General features: G+C 35.1%; 1 protein-coding gene across 2 annotated transcripts in view; it reads right to left on the bottom strand.

The window, feature by feature from the left end:
- The window catches only part of CSPP1 (centrosome and spindle pole associated protein 1), a gene marked incomplete at its 3' end in the record, with an annotated part of 60,302 nt that overhangs the window by 36,339 nt on the left and 4,797 nt on the right, over positions 1-19,166 (bottom strand). Inside the window, exons 2-9 of one of the 2 annotated variants that reach the window (XM_079301534.1) lie at positions 19,018-19,121; positions 18,385-18,481; positions 14,232-14,332; positions 13,522-13,545; positions 10,985-11,062; positions 8,429-8,530; positions 4,662-5,107; positions 403-504 (exon numbers count right to left, since the gene is read on the bottom strand). In XM_079301534.1, coding sequence (XP_079157660.1) covers positions 403-504; positions 4,662-5,107; positions 8,429-8,530; positions 10,985-11,062; positions 13,522-13,545; positions 14,232-14,332; positions 18,385-18,481; positions 19,018-19,119 — 1,052 coding nt within the window. In that variant the 5' untranslated portion in view covers positions 19,120-19,121. The remainder of the gene's footprint in view (positions 1-402; positions 505-4,661; positions 5,108-8,428; positions 8,531-10,984; positions 11,063-13,521; positions 13,546-14,231; positions 14,333-18,384; positions 18,482-19,017; positions 19,122-19,166) is intronic. The other variant, XM_079301535.1, reaches the window with a different exon arrangement.

Raw genomic sequence — 19,166 nt, 5'->3', positions numbered from 1 at the left:
TGTCTGTGGTTTCTGAAGCCATCAGAAAAACTGACTCAGTTCAGCCATGCTGACAGACTGAATGGTACCAGTCAAGAGTTTATATAAGGACTTTACAAGTGTTCTGCTTCTGCTTCACCCACTTAGATCATTTCAGGATGTGCAAAACAAGATAAGAGGAAGAAATTTAAAAACTGCTATGAAAAAAGGTTGGAGAATAGTGCTCTATTAATTCAAAAAGAAAACTGGCTTGCAAGCATCAATGGCCATTTTCAGAGGAGAGGTTTTTCTTATTATACTATATTCTAGCTGCAGGAAAAACTATCAGGCATTTCAGACAATGTTGTGGGATTTGAAGTCAACATTTTTGTCTCACCATGATTTTGCAGTGCCATTATCAGAAAAGTACATAGTATACCACACCTAGAATCTCCAGTTCTTGAGAATGGCTGCACATGTGCTCTCTCCTTTAATTCATCTTCATAATCTGCAGGTACATCTCTTACCATTCCATTCAGATAGGGCCTTAAAGAAATAGAAAATACTCAGCTATGCTTGCCTAGGAACAGCCAAACTGAAATGGAAGGTTCAGCAGTTTCGTGCAAATGGATTTGCTGCCTGAATGCACACTGGACAGCAGGACCAGTTCTGAAAATATCACTAAATACTCTAGAAAGAATTCACTTTGTTAGCACTGTCAGGGTAGCTCTCTGTCTGGAACATGAATTCCCAAGCCTGCCTTCCTGCAGCCCTTATCTAATGAGCCTTGTTAAGAGTTTTGAGAGCTAAAGGGCTTTTGACACTCACACTGCATTAACTGAAACAGATCTTGCTGCTCTTAATCCCCAGGAGCCAACAAAGTCTTCAAAAGGTTTTAGCATACAGCTATTGGGTAAGTCTGGTGAAACAGCCAATTCAGATATTAAAAGCTTCTTCAATAACAAACTGCACTATACTTCACACCTGATAGACTTTAAAAGGGTGAGGTGACTTTTGTTCAAGGCAAAAGACAGGCAACACTGTGAATACAAAAATTCAGGAACAAAAATTTGAGTCATCTACATAAAAAGTGAAATTATATGATTGAATGCCAAATATTGTATGGACATGAGGGGGCTGTTCCTGAAAACTTTATAAATGCTACTAACAGCTCTATAATGAGGATTTCAAGTTATCATTACAAAATAGGGCAAAAATAGATATTCAGTGAAAAATAAAGTAGCCAACAAATGTTATCAAAATTATACTTTTTCCAGAGCCGGAGAGAGCCATGGACTTCCTATTTAGCAAAAAAAAAAAAACCCCAAAAACTAGGTAAACTTGGCAAAAAACCTCATTCTTCTGCATAAAAAAAACCAAACCCACAGCTCTGCCAATCTCTCATTTAAACAGAAGTCAATAATCAAAGACAAAACAATGCAAGCAGATTATTAAACATTGATCTGGCATCTTAACAACCCACCAGAACAACATGAAAGAACATTTATCCTCTTGGCATAACATGAACTTCTTTCACAATCAAGTTCATCTCTATGACAACAATCAATCTACTCCTTACAAGGCTGGTCACATAAGACTGAAATGCAGCCAAGAAATAGAAAGCCAAGTTCCCAGTGAAATGAAAGGATGCAGGAAGGAAGCAAGAAAATAATCCTTGAATTCAAGAGGCAACCTTTTGTGTAAAAAGCAGTCAGCTTAGCACGGCAGGCCAAGACATGTTGGCCCAATTCAATCAAAAAGATGTTGTCTCCTGTTTACAGGACAGACCTGACAGCTGGGGATGGACTAAAGCATTCCATTCCTAAGGACTAAAACATTTTGCAATTCTTCTCACTTCCCAGTCACCATTTCTGTTTGTTGAAATATACTACAGACCTTGTGTCTCCATCAAAACAGAAACCCTTCTGAAAAGTTCTTTTATGAACATCTGCCTCTCCAAATTAATAATCTCCTTATAAAAACCTAAGAAGTTTAGTAGAGCAAATAAAAATAGGTCTCCTTTTGAATTTCGTTTCCATCATGAATTAAATAGGTTTGGAAAAAGTCCACTTTGCCTGAAATGTAGAAAAAAAAAGCCAACTCTTCAGAAGCTGAGCTGTCACTAAAAGATATGTTTCTCCTTGAAGAGACTGAAGTTACTTCATGAGAGGTTAAGTGGTGCTTCTTTCAAAGGAGGAAAAAGTACTAGACTAAAAAATACATTTAATAAAAAAATACTGATAATTTTCAATAAACATTAACTGGTAGAAAATACATACAAAATACCCCAATTTTATATATAAAATTAAGTTCAGGGAATTCAGATAATGGTCCAGCAGCTTCTTCTAAGAAGATGCACCAAGCCTGCCAACACCAAAGATAAGACTCTCTTCTCTATTCTCTTTTAAAAGAAAACTGGGGATAAAGCCATTTCAGAGGTGTCTCCAAATAAATCATGAATTGCCTGGTGATATATTAGTCACAGATATTTATATAACCACCATCCACATTTTCTGGAACAAATAAAATTTATTATCTTATCAATATTTATTATTGTCTTTATATTTATTAATATTAGTTAATGATATTAATTAGTAATACTGATTATATTATATATTAATAACTATATATTATATTTATTCTTTTGTTATTATAATTAATATTAAAATTTAATAACAGTTTACTAATATTCAACATGTTGCCTACTGTTGGTTCAAACACCATACTTGCTAATATTTTATTTATATAATTCTGTATAAATTCTTTGAGAAACAAAGCAAACCCTCAAACATCAAATGGTTACTTTTATTTAAATATTAGACTCTGTGTCGAACTGCCTTAGGCAGGGGCAAACAGCTACCTAACAAAGAGAGGACACTCATCCTTCTGAGTATTTACTAACACAGAGAATTAAATACTGCTGTTAGTTTCAAAAATATTTTGGTTGTCTTTGTTAGACACCAAGTTAAGCTTATAATTATTTTTCTTTCTGAAAAGGTATAGGACAAGTCCACTCTATCTAAAACCTCATTTGCTCATTTCCACCAATAATACACTACAGAATGGAACAAATTTTGAATTTTGCAGTCTCTTCTCTGAATCTCAGCAGCAAACAAGCAATCTTTTTTCTCTCATCTATTTAACTGTTTCCATTTGCTAGTCTTTTGCAGAAACACTGTATCAACAAATACACGCTTTTTAGAAGCACACCAGAACACACAGTCTGAAACTTTGCAATAACCCATTTATTAGAGTCTGCCTTTCCAAATACTTCCAGACATTTCATTTTTTCCACAGATTTACTTTGTTTATGATTACTTTTTTTTTAAAGGCTGGGAAAGAATATCAAGAACTATTTTTGGAGAAAAATTATTCTAACTCTCCTAGCACTTGAAACTGGAAAACAAATTGAATTCAGAAAATTCTTTAATAGTAGAAGAGCATTACCTCTCCCCCCAGTTATTAGTTTGCAGTACTATCCAGAAAATTATCCCTGTAAACAATGACTCAAAAGATCATTTAACCCCTCCATTAGCAACTAACAACAGAACATTATAGTAATATTCAATGCTGTTTAGAGTGGTACAATTTGCCTTTGTTTTTCCTAGAAGTGTTAATTCTAGGGGAAAAAAAAAAGTGTTTATTTTGCCTTGCAAAGGAAGAACACTGGTGGTTCCTTCATTGAAGCAATTGCAGGAAAATAATTCTGGCAACAGACTTAACACAAATAAAAACTACAACACTCATGTTCCCTGGAAAGGGAACAAATTAACACTTTTAAAATATCATTTGAAAATTTATTTACAGTAAACTTTACTGCTTTGTTTAGCTGTATAAACAAATCAGTTTCAAGTTTGGTACTGTTTCAAACCACAACCCATCTGGTTTTGAAAGCAACCAGTTCTCACAATGGAATAACTAAAGGTGGCCAGAATGCAAAATCCTGAGTGTTTAGGAAGGCTATACTATTTTCTTCTAAATAAGTAAGCTAGAAGGGAAAGATTAACAATTTATGTCAAAAAACCCAACTGATGTATCAGCTAACACAGCAAAGAATATTTAATACTGAACAGTACATAGTATCAGGTTTCCTCCTGAATGATTTATATAAGACACCCTCTTTTGTTTGGTTTGGGCTTTCCTAAGTGGTTATTCAAACTAAGCAGTTATTACAGAGATTAGAACCTAATAAAACCATCAGGATTTGGTTCAACTACATAGATGTTTAAAGCTTGTCATTTAGCAAGACACGGAGTAAAAAAGAGGATTTTTAAAAAACAGACTTTTACATCCTATACTCATAGTTACATGTACCAAAAACTGAAAACTGACTTGCTGTAACTATTACAAACTAAGGAAAAAGATGTAGCATTGGGTTCTCAGCACAGGGGTTTGCTCTCAAGTATTTTTCTGGCAAACCACTCTTCATAAAAATGAATTGTGGACTGCTGCTTCTGGGGTAATTTCTCTAGTATCCTTGGTTTGCTGTAATATATAAAATGCTTCTTAATATATGCATAGTCTTAGGGACTGATCCAATTTTTCAACACTTTTTCTATAAATTATTACAAAGGTCCTTTTTGTAAGTACAAAAGTACAAAATCCTGCTTTCACATGGGAATCTTCTCTAATATTTAAAGAGAGTAAACCATGGCCATCAACAAGCACTACAGAAATAAAGGAGAAAATGGAATTCAGGATACCTTTCAGCATAAAAACTCCGGGGAGTTCTTCTGTCATAGGTGCTGTCACATCTAAATCTAGGGTCCATTTCTGCATTTGTCTCAGGATCATAGTCCACTCCATGGTATCTTCTAGCAAAATCACCATCTTCATCAAATCTGTGGTGCTTCCTAGTAGGAATTGCAGACTGGCTGACAAATCCATTATGTCTTCGATTGGGAACATTCAAATCCTCATCAAGTCTTTTATTTAATAGGCGACTTCTCAATTCAGCCTCATCATCTAACCTGTAGTACCTGTCTTCCTCCTGCCATCTCTTATTTAGCAGCTCTTCACAACCTTCTGTGGAAGTAAAAGCATCCTTCTTGGGAGCTTCTGCACCTGTATTACTGGGCTGGACTTCTGTATGTAATCCTAGTTGGAGCCTGGTAACAGCAGTGGGTGCTTTATTCCTGTGCATCTCATTCTGTTTAATGGAAACAATATTGAGAATTGAATATAAACAAATCACATTGAGTAAAACCTTAGTTTTGTATTTCTTCAAATAAACCCGAAACAAAGGCAAGAGGTGAGCAAGGAAAATACTTCAGAAGTACCTAAAGACTAGGGCTTTATTCATTTTTCTTGGTGAAAAGAACCATAGTCTTCCTCTTATCTATTGTCTTTCAGAAGAATGGCTATCAATACTGGACAGGTCTTCTATGAACTCCAATCTGACTCTCAGGTCTTGAAATGCAAAGAATCAAAAAAACACTTCAAACTTTACTTCATCAAGAGACTAGATATCTTCATTCTATCCAGATTCAGGCAATTCTCAAGTAATGTATCTTACCTATGAGCACAGCTTTTTAACATGAGCATTTCTTAATCCGTTTCTCTGCTCCTCAGGAAATGTCATTATAAGAAAGGATAGTTAAGTAGATATGACACTCTGGAATAGCATTCAATGCACAGTCCTTACAAAAATCATGGTTTTGCAGAAATCCTGCAGTATTTCTGTATACTAATTTTTGATCTAATCTTTCCTCTATGGAATAAAGATGACAGTTAACTCATATTTTATGAAATTTAATGAAAAATAAATTCAGGATTCCAAACTAGGAAGAAGGATCAATATACTAGAGGGTATGACTGCCACTCAGAAGAATCTTGACCAATTGGAGCAACATGCTGACAAGAAGCTCATGAAAATCAACAAATGCAAAGGCAAACCTCTGCATCTGAGACAGAGCAGTGCTATTCTCCAGAACAGGCTGGGCACTGACCACTGGAGAGCAGCTCTGCAAAAAGAGGCCTGGGTTAGTCATGGGCAAGGAGCTGAACATGAGGCAGCAGAGCATGCTTGCAGTGTGACTGCTAACCATACCTGGGCTGCAGTATATGCACAGGTCAAGGCAAGTGATCCTTCTCTGCTCAGTATTTATCTATTATTTAGGTTCTGGTGTAGTGTGTCCAGTCTCTGCCTCCCCTCCCCACAGATACTGATGAACTGGAGAAAGTGCAGAGGGTGGCTACTGAGATGGGTGAGGTATTTGAGCACTTAAAGGAGAAGCTGACAGAGCTGGGTTTACTCAGCCTGGATAAAGATTAAGGAGAGTGTGTATGGGGCAGGAGGAACTAGTAATTGCAGTCCCTGTGAAAAGGTGGTTACAGAGATACCAATATTCATGGTTTTCAAAGAACCAACAACCACAAGTTGCAGAAAAGTAAAATTCCAATGGGATACAGAGGGACAGAAGTTCAGATCAAGCAGTTAAAGCAATGGAATGGGATGCCTAGAGGTGTGTGGATTTTCCATCCTTTCAAAACTCCACCAAATAAAGCCAGACCAACCTAATCTAAACTGTGAAGATAACACTAGTCAGAGCAGGATTTATCCTATGACTATCTTGGATCAAATTTTGGAGGTCACATATGTAATTTGACTCTCACTCCAAATTAAATACTGCTCAGAGAGATGACATAACCTCAACAAATCCTGACCACTTGTTTTTCTGTTTGTTTTTTTTCCTGACAGTAAAATCGTTTCTACACAAGAAAAATAAAAATAGGATTCAAAGGTCCAATTGGATGACAAATAAAGCAAAATGAAAAACCTTAGAGTCCCTAAATAGTTGTCATAAGGTAAGTCAGATTAGCAAACATAAGTGCCCAAACATGTAGAAAAATTTTAGAGATCTATAGACTCATTGCACAAAAATAAGCTACATTTTTGCCAATGTTTCCTAGGGATCACTGTGTAGCAATCCAAATTTTGAAGAAGGAAGTAAGAATGAGATATTGAATTCCAATATCTGACGGAAGCCTGAATGATGCCTTACAGATGCCTTCACAGATTAAAACTATATGACACTCCAGTGCACTCAAAGGAAAAGATATTTCTCATAAGAAAACAATCATTCTAGAAACAGACAAGAAAGATTCTTCTAGACAGAAATTATAAATACAGAAGGATTTGCACTTGCCAACTGCTGTAAGGAAGACAAACTTCCAGCTGTTTTGGGTACAAATACAAGGTCTTTCATAGAATGACCTAGCTCTCACACTCCTGCACACTTTAGAATTTCCCTATTAAAAAGAAGTGGAAGGACATCTTAAATCAAACTTTCACTAGATGAGAGTCCCAAATAATTACAGTCATCACTAAACTGAGGCAAAAAATATTTTAAAAAGGAAATTTACCTATTCTAGACAAGATTTTAAAGTTAAAAAGATTTTACACATCAAAGTATTGCTTCCAGATTACTTGAACAGTCTCACAGCAATACTAATCAGACCTAAAAATCACACTGGCTGTTGCACTAGTTTTGGTTGGGATAAATTTCTTCATAGTAGCCTGTATGAGGCTATGTTTTAGATTTGTGATGGAAGCAGTGTTGATAACACAGGGATAATTTAATTCCTGCTAAATAGCACTAACACTAATAGAGTCCAGGATTTTTCTGCTTTTTACACTGCCCCACCAGCAAGGCAGATGCAGGTACATGGGAAGCTAGGAAGAGACACAACTAGGATAGATGATCCCAACTGACCAAAGGGATATTCAACTCTACAGGGGGTCATGCTCAACATGAAGGAAGGGGGACATTCTGAGTATGGCATTTGTCTTGCCAAGTCACAGTTACATGTGACAGAGCCCACCTTACCCAAGGACTGCTGAACACCTGCCTGTCCAGGGGAAGTGAATGAATTCCTTGGTTTGCTTTGCTTGTGTGAGCAGCTTTTGCTTTACCTATTCAACTGTCTTCAGCTCAACCTACACTATTTCTCACTTTCACTCCTGATTCCTTCCCCCATCAATAGAGGGGTGTGTTCCCAGCTGCTCACTGCCATGTAAATCAAAGGCCTCAGCTCAGAACTGGACTGGACTACATCTAGTTCACTTTCAGAAGCAAAGACTTCTTGATTTTTATTTACAAATGCACAGCTCCATATCCTGTATGGCTGCTACACTTGTCTGGCTTTCCACAAGAGAGAGGAAAAAAGCATCTACAAACAAAAGCTAAGGAACACTATGTGAAGTTCAGCATTTTGTTCAAATAGACAGCTTTTTTGGATATCACTTTCATCATCAAGAACAACAGGGATTTGCTTCAGACAAAATGAAAGCATCTTTTTACCAGACAGACATGATGGAAGCAGGAATCAGGAACTGCACCATGTGAGTCATAAACAGGACTTGCTTAGATGCAATAATAAAAATATAGCCTAACTGAACATTATTTGTGCATTTTGTCTTACTTTGTATGTTTGAGACATAAATGATAAGACTGTAAAACTGTATTACCTCTCTGTTTTTCTTCCCTAATTTCCTTAGCCTTTCATTCCATTCTTCTTTTTCCCTGAGATACTGATTGTACTCCTTGTTTCTTTCAAGCCGTAATCTCTCCTAAAAGAGGCATTGAAAAGAGCATCATAATTTTGCATTTTTAGTAGCTTTTAACTTCATAGAACTGCAATACTAAATGAATAAATGCAAACTGTGTTTGCCCCCCCTTTCACATTCCTCGTGATGTACAAGTAAGGCTTGAATTACTTTGAAGTTTTATCTCATTTTCTCTTAGCATAGCACTTTCTCTTAATCTGAAATCTGTAAGTAGAGGTCAGCTTCTTGGGCACAAAGCCTAATCCCCAAAAACACTACTGCATATCTTTAAAAAAGTAAAGACACTGTGCATGTATCTTCAAAACCAGGTAGGTTTCCTCCTGCTAAGCCTATTCCAAAATCTACCAGGGCCTTGCTCCAACATCTTCTAATTTCCAATTCGAATGTATTTACAGCTGATTTTCAAACAATTTCTTTGTGTTAGGTTAGTTGTGACTTGCCCCCTCACAATTAAAACAGGATAACAAATACAAGTGTTGACAAGATGTATCAACTACAATATGTAATGTCAAATTCAGACAAGCAGCTACACTGACTGCAAAAGTCAAAAGTGGAAAAGAATTTAAGGAAAACCAAAAAAAAACCAGCATCTATGCTTGTTGTCCTAGCTACTTTTGCAATGTGATAACATTTAAAATCAGCTTTCACAGGTCTAAAAATACACATGAATTGTCCATCAACAGCCTAATAATATAATATTAAATACAAAAGTCTCCAGATAAAGCAAGATCTAAATTGTATTATTTCTTGATATTAGTCCCTGTTCAGAGCATCTAAATAATTACATATCTCTTATACCACCTTATTCCAACAATCATATGAAGGAAAAACAAGAGAATTATACTACAGTATTATGTATCAGGCTCTTTCCCACTGCAGCATTTTCCAATTAAAGAAAAAACAAAACTGAGTATCACACATAAATTTACTTTCTCATGAACAAATTTCAAACAAAAATAATTTATACTTCAATCATCATGTAAATAACAGATTACTAAAATGTTTGCAGATTAGACTAATCCTCTCCAAAACTGTTTCATTTTTAGGGGTTTTTCCAAAAAAAAAGGTTTTCTACAAGTTTTCTAACAGTTACAATATAAAGCATGAAAACAGATCTGAAAGCAGCACTGTCTTTAACAGGTGGCAAAACACTCAGCAGAAAATTCAATATGCTATGTGACTGCACATTTGACCTAATAAAGGAAACCAAAATGCAAATGTTAACCTCTCATTATTCGGCTCAGAGGCCAACTGATTAACAGGGCACAGTGTGACATCTCCTGGCAGCTTTTGAGTTCTGCAAGAGCAACAAATAGATGGGTAAAAAGGATGCAACACACCTGCACAGAACTGCTATGATATAAACCCATCAATGACAAGACATATTTTCAGTACAAACACATCTTTAATTTCCACAGAATGAATCAAACATACTTTATTTTTCACTGTTTGAGCACACATACTTGCAAGGGTTAATACAAAGTTCATGAAAACCTGCAACTAACATAAACTCAGTACAAGTGCATGCTGCCCCTGAGGAGTCCTTTCCCCTTCCTGGGAGTTTCATTTTGGCTGCCTCCTTTCTACACTTGTATAACATAGAGTTTAAGGCTTTTTCATAAAAGCAATTTTCACTTTGAGTGCTCATCTGTCTCCTCCTGCAGCCAAACCAAGAGCACCAGAAAGTTTAAGCACAAGGGCAAGGCCAACCAATGCCATAGCAGAAGTCTTGCATCAGACTGCAGTGACAGCATAGCCCCAAACACGGATCAACAGTGCAAACTGAAGGCAGTAAAGGTCAAAAACAAAATCAAAAACAAACAAAACCCCCAGGAGTGCAAATCTCTGGTCCTCCTTCAGCAACACAGGTTATCTTATTGCCCTGAATCTCTGCTGTGCTATGACCAATCTTAACAACCAACCCGTGGTGTTTGTCAGAAAAAAATATTGATAATTTATTGATAAATTACAGTGTTTCTGCTGAGTCAACTTCATGGATCAATTTACAAGGAAACACAAGAAAGAAACTGGGACTATAGGGCCAACAGTGTGAGGGCAGGAGATCAGATCAATAGTGACTGCTGAACAAAACCCAAGCACAACCACTAGAGGTTTTGAACAGATCAGGTGCTCTAAATGTGTGGATCAGAGTGGATCAGACACAAACTAGTATCAGTATAGAATTATATCTACATAATAAAAACCAAGTATCTAAAACTTAAGAATACAAGTAACCTAAGATTAGAAATAAAAAAAAAAGCGAAGAAACAGACTTTTCTGAAAATTATTACTAATTACCACATCCAAAAACATTCATTTCTGTAAAGAAAATAAAAAAACAAAAAAAACTAACCAAAGAAAAAAATTTAAGTGGAAATATTTTTTCCATAACAGTTTCAACACCCAAGTCCATTTTGAAGTTATACTTCATTTACTTAATTTTCTTCATATATTTACCTTGGCAGATCTTCGCTCATCAATAGGAAGAGATAATCCCTGAGTATATGGATCTACTTCACCAGTAGTCAGATTTTTCTACATAAAAAAATTAAACCATTCAATACAATTTAAAATACCAAATCTTGCTCATTAAAGAGTTGTTAGGTATTATATTTTCTAAAGTAATTTGAGCAATTTGATGAAATAAAGATTGAAGACAACCTTCACATTCTGAAAAGGTTGGAATGGTTTTGGAACACATGAATGAAGTGAAGTCAAGGAATGCAGGAAGTAAATGTCTTTGTCAAGTTTAAAGCTTGAGTTTGAAACTGTTTGTCACTTCCTCCACGTCACTTTATTTCCAGTATTATGTAAATTAGTCTCTATATTAAAAACCCTATTTCTATTCAAAGAAACCCCACCCAGTTCTTCTGTAGCACAAGCACAAGTGTCTGTACTAATATAAGAGGAATCTTCCAAGACACTTACTTACTCAAGATGAAAAATTGCTTTTTCAAACAGCAGAAAACATATGTCTACCTCTTATTTTTGCAGATGGAATTCATGTTAAGTAGCACACCTCTATCTCAACTGTGTTTTCCACACCAGTTGTGCCCAAATTTTTCAGGGTAATGACCCATCATCAAATCTTGCAATTCCTTATGGACCATCAGTCACTTTCAGAGCAGAAGTTCCCATCACCACCAGTATATTGTTATTCCACATAGATCCCTGGGCTGCATCTTGGGATGTGGTTTGTGCAGCAAGTCAAACTACCTGCTCTGCAAACCAATTACCAGTGCTGATGCAGGTCTTTAGATTCCAAGTCTAGAGGATTTATCATACATCACTCCTTTATTAAAAGCATCCCCAGGCTATACCCAGTCAATCATATGTTTCATAAATCTGATTATCTTTAATAAAAAGACTATCTATTTGTGTGTCATGGGCTGAAGAGGGGAATGGTGAGATACAGTGTTTCACTAGCATTGTTTCCTTTTCTTATCTATGTTGCAATGTGGCCTAGATGCTTAGAGGAATGTCTAGAAGTAAGAGCTCTACCCCTTCCAGTACAAACCAATATCATTATAAATGACATTTCAAACTAGACATTAAAGGATTTAAGGGATTCAATAATCATGCAAAAATATTCAAGCACCAAGACAATGTATGGAAAAGCAAGTTATTTCTACTAGAAAAAAGTAAATAAACTATAATCCTCATTATTAAGTGATTATTTGCATGCATTTTGAAGACATTTATAGAGATTACCTTTGATCTTAAAAACATATTTTCCAAAATCAGAACCCGGAAGCTGCATTTTTCTATATAAACAAGACTAAGCAAGTTATTAACAAGAAAAGAAAAAAAAATATCACTGTGAGATCTGCTAGAAGCTCCACCAGTCCTCTTCAGGTGGGAAAAAGAAATTAGAGATTGCCATCTTAGCTCCTCCTCGGTCCTTATCAGTTTAATATAGCTAAAATGTACTAGACCAAACACACAAACAAAAAGGCTTTGTAAACCTAAATTTGTAAAACTGAAGTCCAGTTGAGAATAAAACACTAGAAGTTAAAGTAAAAATTACATTATTTGGGTACATTGTTTATAATTATTAAACATTAAGTTTTAACACAATATTCTAACTTTGAAAATAATCTGGAAATTTAAATAAAACAAGAAACAAAAATTATATAAGGATTATTTTGATTAGAGGTTAAGAAGGCAGTTTATTCTGCTGTTGCTATTGCTATTTAAGAATTGTAGTGCATGCTAATAGAGCCAACATGTATCATATTCATGTCATTCAAAACCCCAGAAAAAAACAGTAGATTGTGTTTCTACCACATTACCTCCTAGTCCTCTACTGATTTTGTTCAATCTGAACAATTTCGATGGACAGATATTTCAAAATTACAGATACAGAAAAGTATAAAAATATTTTTTAAATTAAAACTAATTAAACAAAGCTTGTAAAAATAACACCAGAGGTGTTATTTCTTCCCCTAAAATGCTAATTTGTATTCTTGCATTTTGACCAGTAGGTGCTAAATAAGTGGCTCTACTGCTTCCCTAAGCACCACTGATGAGATTTCATAGAGACAGGGAAGAAAAAAGTCCTGACTCTGGTTGCAGTATATTTAATATTTATATAACTTACTGTTTTATTCTAGTTTTTTAAAATATGTATACCAAGGAAAAAAAATCTGAACTCTTACTATCTACATAACTGATAATCCTTGAAGCAAATATCTACTAAAATAAAAACTACTGTAGAGCCAGCATTAGACAGCAACAATGGCAAGTGCATAGGGAAAAGAAAATCAACAAGTGTTTAAAAAACTTAGGAATGGAAAATAATATATGTAAGTAATGATTTTGCACAAAGCAAGCAATGCTGTTAGTCACAACTAATCACCACAGCATGCATAAATGCATGAAGCACAAATAAAAGATAAGATTTTTTTTTTTCAATTCCAAGAGCATAAAGTTTTCAAACAAAGCAAAAAGCAACTAATCTGAAAGAAAATAAAATAATATTAAAGGCACCCTACCTTTCTTTTTGCCTGTGAAATACCCTAAAAATCAGGGAAAAGATACTATTCAAAAGGAGTCTTTGAGTAAAAAATATTTGATTTAACAAAAAATACTTCCTTTCTTAAAGCAAATTCATTCATCCATTGTAAGAACTAAAGACTCTGGTAAGTAGTATTTTCATAAAAGAGAAATTATTTGGTTCCTTTTTTTTTTCTGATTCATGCAGGTACAGAATATTCCCAAGATGATGACATTTCATACATATCGTTTCAATTTCAAATTTACTGTGACATTTAGTAAATCACATTAAGCAGAACATCAAAGGTTTTTCTTTCTAAAATTGAAAAGAAGCTGTCAAATGGAGTCACAATAAGTACAGGGATATTCTTACCCCAATTACAGACCACAGAAACATAAGTATTTCAGGAGGTAACAGCTTTTAAATTCTTAAGAAAAAAAAACAAGGAAGAAGTAAAAGAAAGAAATAAAACATTCAGAAAGAAGTGTACTAAATAGTATGTAGTCACATGGCAACGAGATCTGCAGAAGCCTAAAATATATAAATAAAACATCTTGAAATTACCTTCACTCAAGTCCTCAAAATCAGCCATTGTTTATAATAAATGCCTCCATAAAAAAAATTTCAAATATTATTTTTAATTCAATTAAATGAGAGAAAAATTTTAAGAGACTCACTAAAGTCAAGCAACCAGACAAGCAGCTTTACCTGAGAAACATATCGCCTGTAATCTTGTCGAAGCTCCTCCTTGAGTTTATGTTTTTTTCGTTCATATTCTTCTCCAAGAGGTAAACTCAAGCCATAGTCACCTGAAAGTTTAACACCATTAAATACCATTATTTACTATTTTGTATCAACACAAAGCAAAAGCTACATCTGGATTTTTCTCAGACACAAGCAATAAAAAAAGAATTAACCGTACAACCAGTAATTATATGACAGCTGAAAGAAGCCACCGTCTCTGTATGAGTAGCTGGGTGAAAAGCATAGAAAAATAGACTGATATTTGGATGGTGCTCCTTTCCTCCTTCAACTTTTTCTCCCTATTACAAAAAAAAAAGGCAACATAAGCTGAATTTTTTACATATTTCTTTTGTCAATGTGTTTCCACAGAAAACTCCTTTGACATATGAGTTTCTAAATTATTCTGATATTTTAAGGTGTGTTTAGCACACAGTAGAAAACATACTTCCCAAATGAAAGCAACAGGCTATTTGTTTAGCATGTGAAAAATTAGTTTGCTCCTACACAAATAAAGAGAATCTGACCATATGATAAAAACAATAATCATTGTTCTTTCCACCTCAGTGTTTTTAATCGTAGTAGACCCAAAACACATTAGTACTTTTCTGAGATTACTATCAGGTCTCATAGCAGCTGCACTCTTAAAATATAATAAAATATAATGCAATGCAAGCTGTTTGCTGTTCCCAAAATGCATTTCAAAGTACTTTATAAGAAACATCCTCTACCCCAGAAGCCCATTTCTGTAGTCACTGTCACCACTCTCCACAGAGTAGTGAATTCCACAAAATCACACAAATAGTGACAAAGATTACAACTGGGAATGTGTGTATTTTTATTATTTCATATTGTTTCTGTACAAGCATTTCTGCATCTCATGATCTATGCAAAATTAGTAGCAAGGAATAAAAGTGAAGAGAGGGATATTCAAGGCTTATTCTTAGATCAGTCCTAATCTATTGTAGGGTAGTTTATTTGGCCTGGCTCAAGATATATTCTGACTTATTCTATCCTCATGAGCCAGGAAAACAGTGTAACAGGGAAGGAGTGGCAAATAGGAGTCAGCCTGATATTCAGAACCAAAGGTTCTGATTAAATATCTCCTATGCTATTCTGAAACAATCTGCAGAGTCCAACTATTAACCAATATCTGCACAGGGTCTTCTCCAACCTGCAAGTTCTTTTTCACCTAATTTTGCACATTAGGTAAGTGTGAGTTCCATTAAAAAAAAAGCACTATTTCAAACTTCAGAAAAGGGGTTATAAAGTAAAATAGAATACAGAAGAAGAAATAGTTTGTTTCAGCTACTTGCTCTTGCTTTTTATCTTATGCCTTATTACTGTTGAATTAATTCTAGAAAACTGAGAAGAAGCAACTAACAAGTTGGAGGAAAGATTTACTCAGTAGTTTCACAGATGCTACTGAAATTCAGCATAAAGTAAAGGAGAAAAGGACTGAGAATCCAGTGCTTTGATTCAAATACGTAATGTACTCAAACAAAAAATGGTTTAAAATTAATTTTGTGACAAAGGACTTTTTTTGGCCACCAGAAAAGCACTGAGATAACAATTACAGGTAGTGATCTGGGGGATATTTGAAAACTACCCATTTCAAAATCACTTTTGCAGAGTCTAGCAGAGCAAAATCATCACAGTTAACATACATTCTACCTAATTTGTCTGAATTCTTCTGACAGAATAAGGGACATTGCTTCTTTTTAATTTTTACTTTTGTTTATTCTGTATTTGCTGTGTTTATTTGCCATTTCACATTCCATTAACCACAAAAAAATCACACTGACGATTATCTTTTTTAGATGTTAAGATTTAAAATTCATTTTTACATAAACATTTCCATGTATGCAATACTGAGAAATATCTGCAACTTTATTTGGTCTGAACCTCAACATTACTGCTAGAACTATAAAATATACTTAGTAGCTACCAAGGAACAAGTCCCATCTGATTTAACCCACAGGAAATTACAGTGTTTTAAAGCAGAGCAAGCCAGTAATATCAGCAACCATCCATTTCAGCACCCAAATGATTATTATAGAAAGTGCTGGGTTTGGCTGGTATAGTTAATTTCCTTCACAGTAGCAGGTATGGGGCTGTGTTTTGGATTTGTGCTGGAAGCAGTGTTGATAACACAGGGATGTCTCAAGTTACAGCTGAGCAGGGCTCACACTTCCTGCTTCTCACCCCACCCACCAACGAGGAGGCTGGGAATGCACAAGGAGTTGGCAGGGGACATGGCTGGGACAGCTGACCCCAGACCATAGGGATATTCTATGACATATGGCATCATGCTCAGCAGTAAGACTAGGAGGGAGGTTGGTGGGATTCGCTGCTCAAGGACTGGCATCAGTTGGTGGTAAGCAATTCATTTTTTTTTTTACATTCGCATCACTTGTCCTTCTTGAGTTTTACTTCTTTCTGTTATTTTCCTTTTTATTATTTTTTCAGTTATTAAACTGTTTTTATTTCAGCCCTTGAGATTTTTTACTTTCACTCTCTCAGTTCTCTGCCCCCACCCTGCTGATGCAGAGTGAGCAAGCGGCTCTACTCAGTTGCCAGCTGGGGTTAAACCACAATATGGCAATACCTACTTTTTATTTTCATTTAAGATCACCTGAATGCCCCTTATCAGTAATACTTCATTGTGTTAGTATATTCAGGTATCATCAGTTAGGTCAAATTTAAAGCAACAAACACAACATGACATGCTATTATAGCTCTCCAACAAGAAAAAAACCTATTTTAATATTAATAAAGCCCAATCAGATACTACCGTTTGTGTTCTGTTTTCTGTATCATGTTTCCTTAGTTAAGCAAAGAATTATCAACACCAGGAGTAACCTGCTGAGCCAAATAAAACTGCCAAAATGTGTGATAGATACTTATTCAAGTGCTGCCCTCTAACCAAGTTTATCCATTATCACTTCTGGAGGCAAGGAATATTTAAGTATCATTTCAAGTACTTTTAAGTGAAGTTTTCCTCTAAAGGTCATTGAGGAGCTTGCCTTGCTGGTGACTAGAAGTCCTATTTACTCAACATCCCTATAAAAACCTTGTTGTTACTTATGCAGCTAGGACCCAGTTGAGATTCACAAGCTCAAGCTCCACCCCACTGGAAGCTGCAGAATTACAGAAGGCATAGTACAAAAATTAGTGATGTAATAACCCAAGGTGTCTCCACGTGAAAGAAAAGGGTTAATTATCAACAAGAAATAGGACACAGAAAAACTCTAAAGCTCTCAGGACAAACCTGAGCTGCACAAGTGTAGCTAAGAAAAAAAGGGAGATGGTAGGACATGTAAGGAAAGGTGGCATATTGCAGAAACAGAAAAATGGAGGAAAGAACACTATCACACATTTTCAATCAAATGTCACAAAGGACACAGAGAAAAGAAGAAAAAGGACAATATATAAAGAAAACAGATATTAAGCTAGTAGCCACATCAAAATAAATCTAACCTTTTCACTTGGTTAAGATTTCACTCAAAATGAAGTCCATGTTCTTTCCTTGCACAATAAATGACTACATTGTAAAAAATTACAAAAGCAATAAAACCAGTTTAAACTGCCTGAATGTTTGAAAGACACTATTTAAAAGAAAAATTAGTTTAACTGTGTGCATCTTAGCCAAGCTGGACTAGAACTCTTAAGAGGCTGAAAGAAAGAGGCCATGTTTCCCTGGCACAACATACAGGGAATGTACTCTTTCTCAGTAAAGTCCAGATGAAAGGTAGACTTTCAATGATTTTGGTCCATCCAAATACAACAGGAAAGGACACATCATCTATCAAGGACTGGCAAGCAGGTTTTTTGTTTGGTTCATTTGGGGTATTTTTTATGGCATGACCTTGCAAGAAGAAAGACATGGCTGTTGGCATATTTTCCTTACATAAACAAAAAAAGAAAACCTAATCACAAAAAAATTTCATACAATCCTAAGACTTTTGGAAGACTGAAGAATTATTCAAGGTGGCACTTGAATTACAATGATCATCCTAGCAATTAAAGATAAAAAGCAGTAATACCCTTTCAAAAATTGTCAAAGGTAATCAAATGCTACTTAAATCTAGAACACATATTAGAAAAATATATACTATACCTAAAGGAGAGTTCTGTTGACTATTTGGAGGTATATTTTCTTTAGCCATGGAGATTAACACGTTGCTAGTTTCAGAAATCTTCTCTGATTCCTTATTCTGAAAACAAAACAAAATGCCTTACTGCATCACAAAGTAGATGAAATATCACATAAAATAACAACATCAGTAATGTAATTATTAGCACTGGAGAACACAGATTGAAAGTATTGCTGGATTAACACATGAAAATTATTAATAGGAAAACTGTGATAAGAACAGATTGTTTTTAATTGTTATTTGGTTTTTATATTTTATAGCTTTTGGAACAGTAATTTTGAGGATATTTATACCTTCCATTCCCACCCCAACAGCCAAGCTCTGGAGTGGGCAGATGACAGATCACTGCTAGTCACTTTCCCAGGGAAGGGTGAAGGACTCATAAAAGCCATGTACAAGACTTGCAAAACACAAACCTTACTGTGCATGCCTGGTGGCAAACAGGTTTTTAAAATTCTACATATAGATATGAAGTAGTCAAGTTGGAAATTACTTTGAATAGACTAATCTTTAATAACAAATACAGTTTTTAGAGCACAGTAAAAGCAAGCTCCAGTCAAGACTTAAAATTCAAGAAAGCTTTTAAATACTTTTACCCTCATTTCCATGTAAGGTAGATCATTTTCAAGTTCTGCCTTATCTTGTGCCAACTTTGCCTTCTGGTCTTCGATAAATTTTTCTAAATCATCCGCCATCATTTCTAGGTTACAGAAAAGATGTAGAAATAGCATTTACATTAGAACCT

The sequence above is a fragment of the Erithacus rubecula genome, assembly GCF_903797595.1.
Source record: "Erithacus rubecula genome assembly, chromosome: 3".
NCBI lineage: Eukaryota > Metazoa > Chordata > Aves > Passeriformes > Muscicapidae > Erithacus > Erithacus rubecula.
The sequence above is the reverse complement of the archived record's forward strand: the minus strand, read 5'-3'. Positions and strand labels throughout refer to the sequence as shown.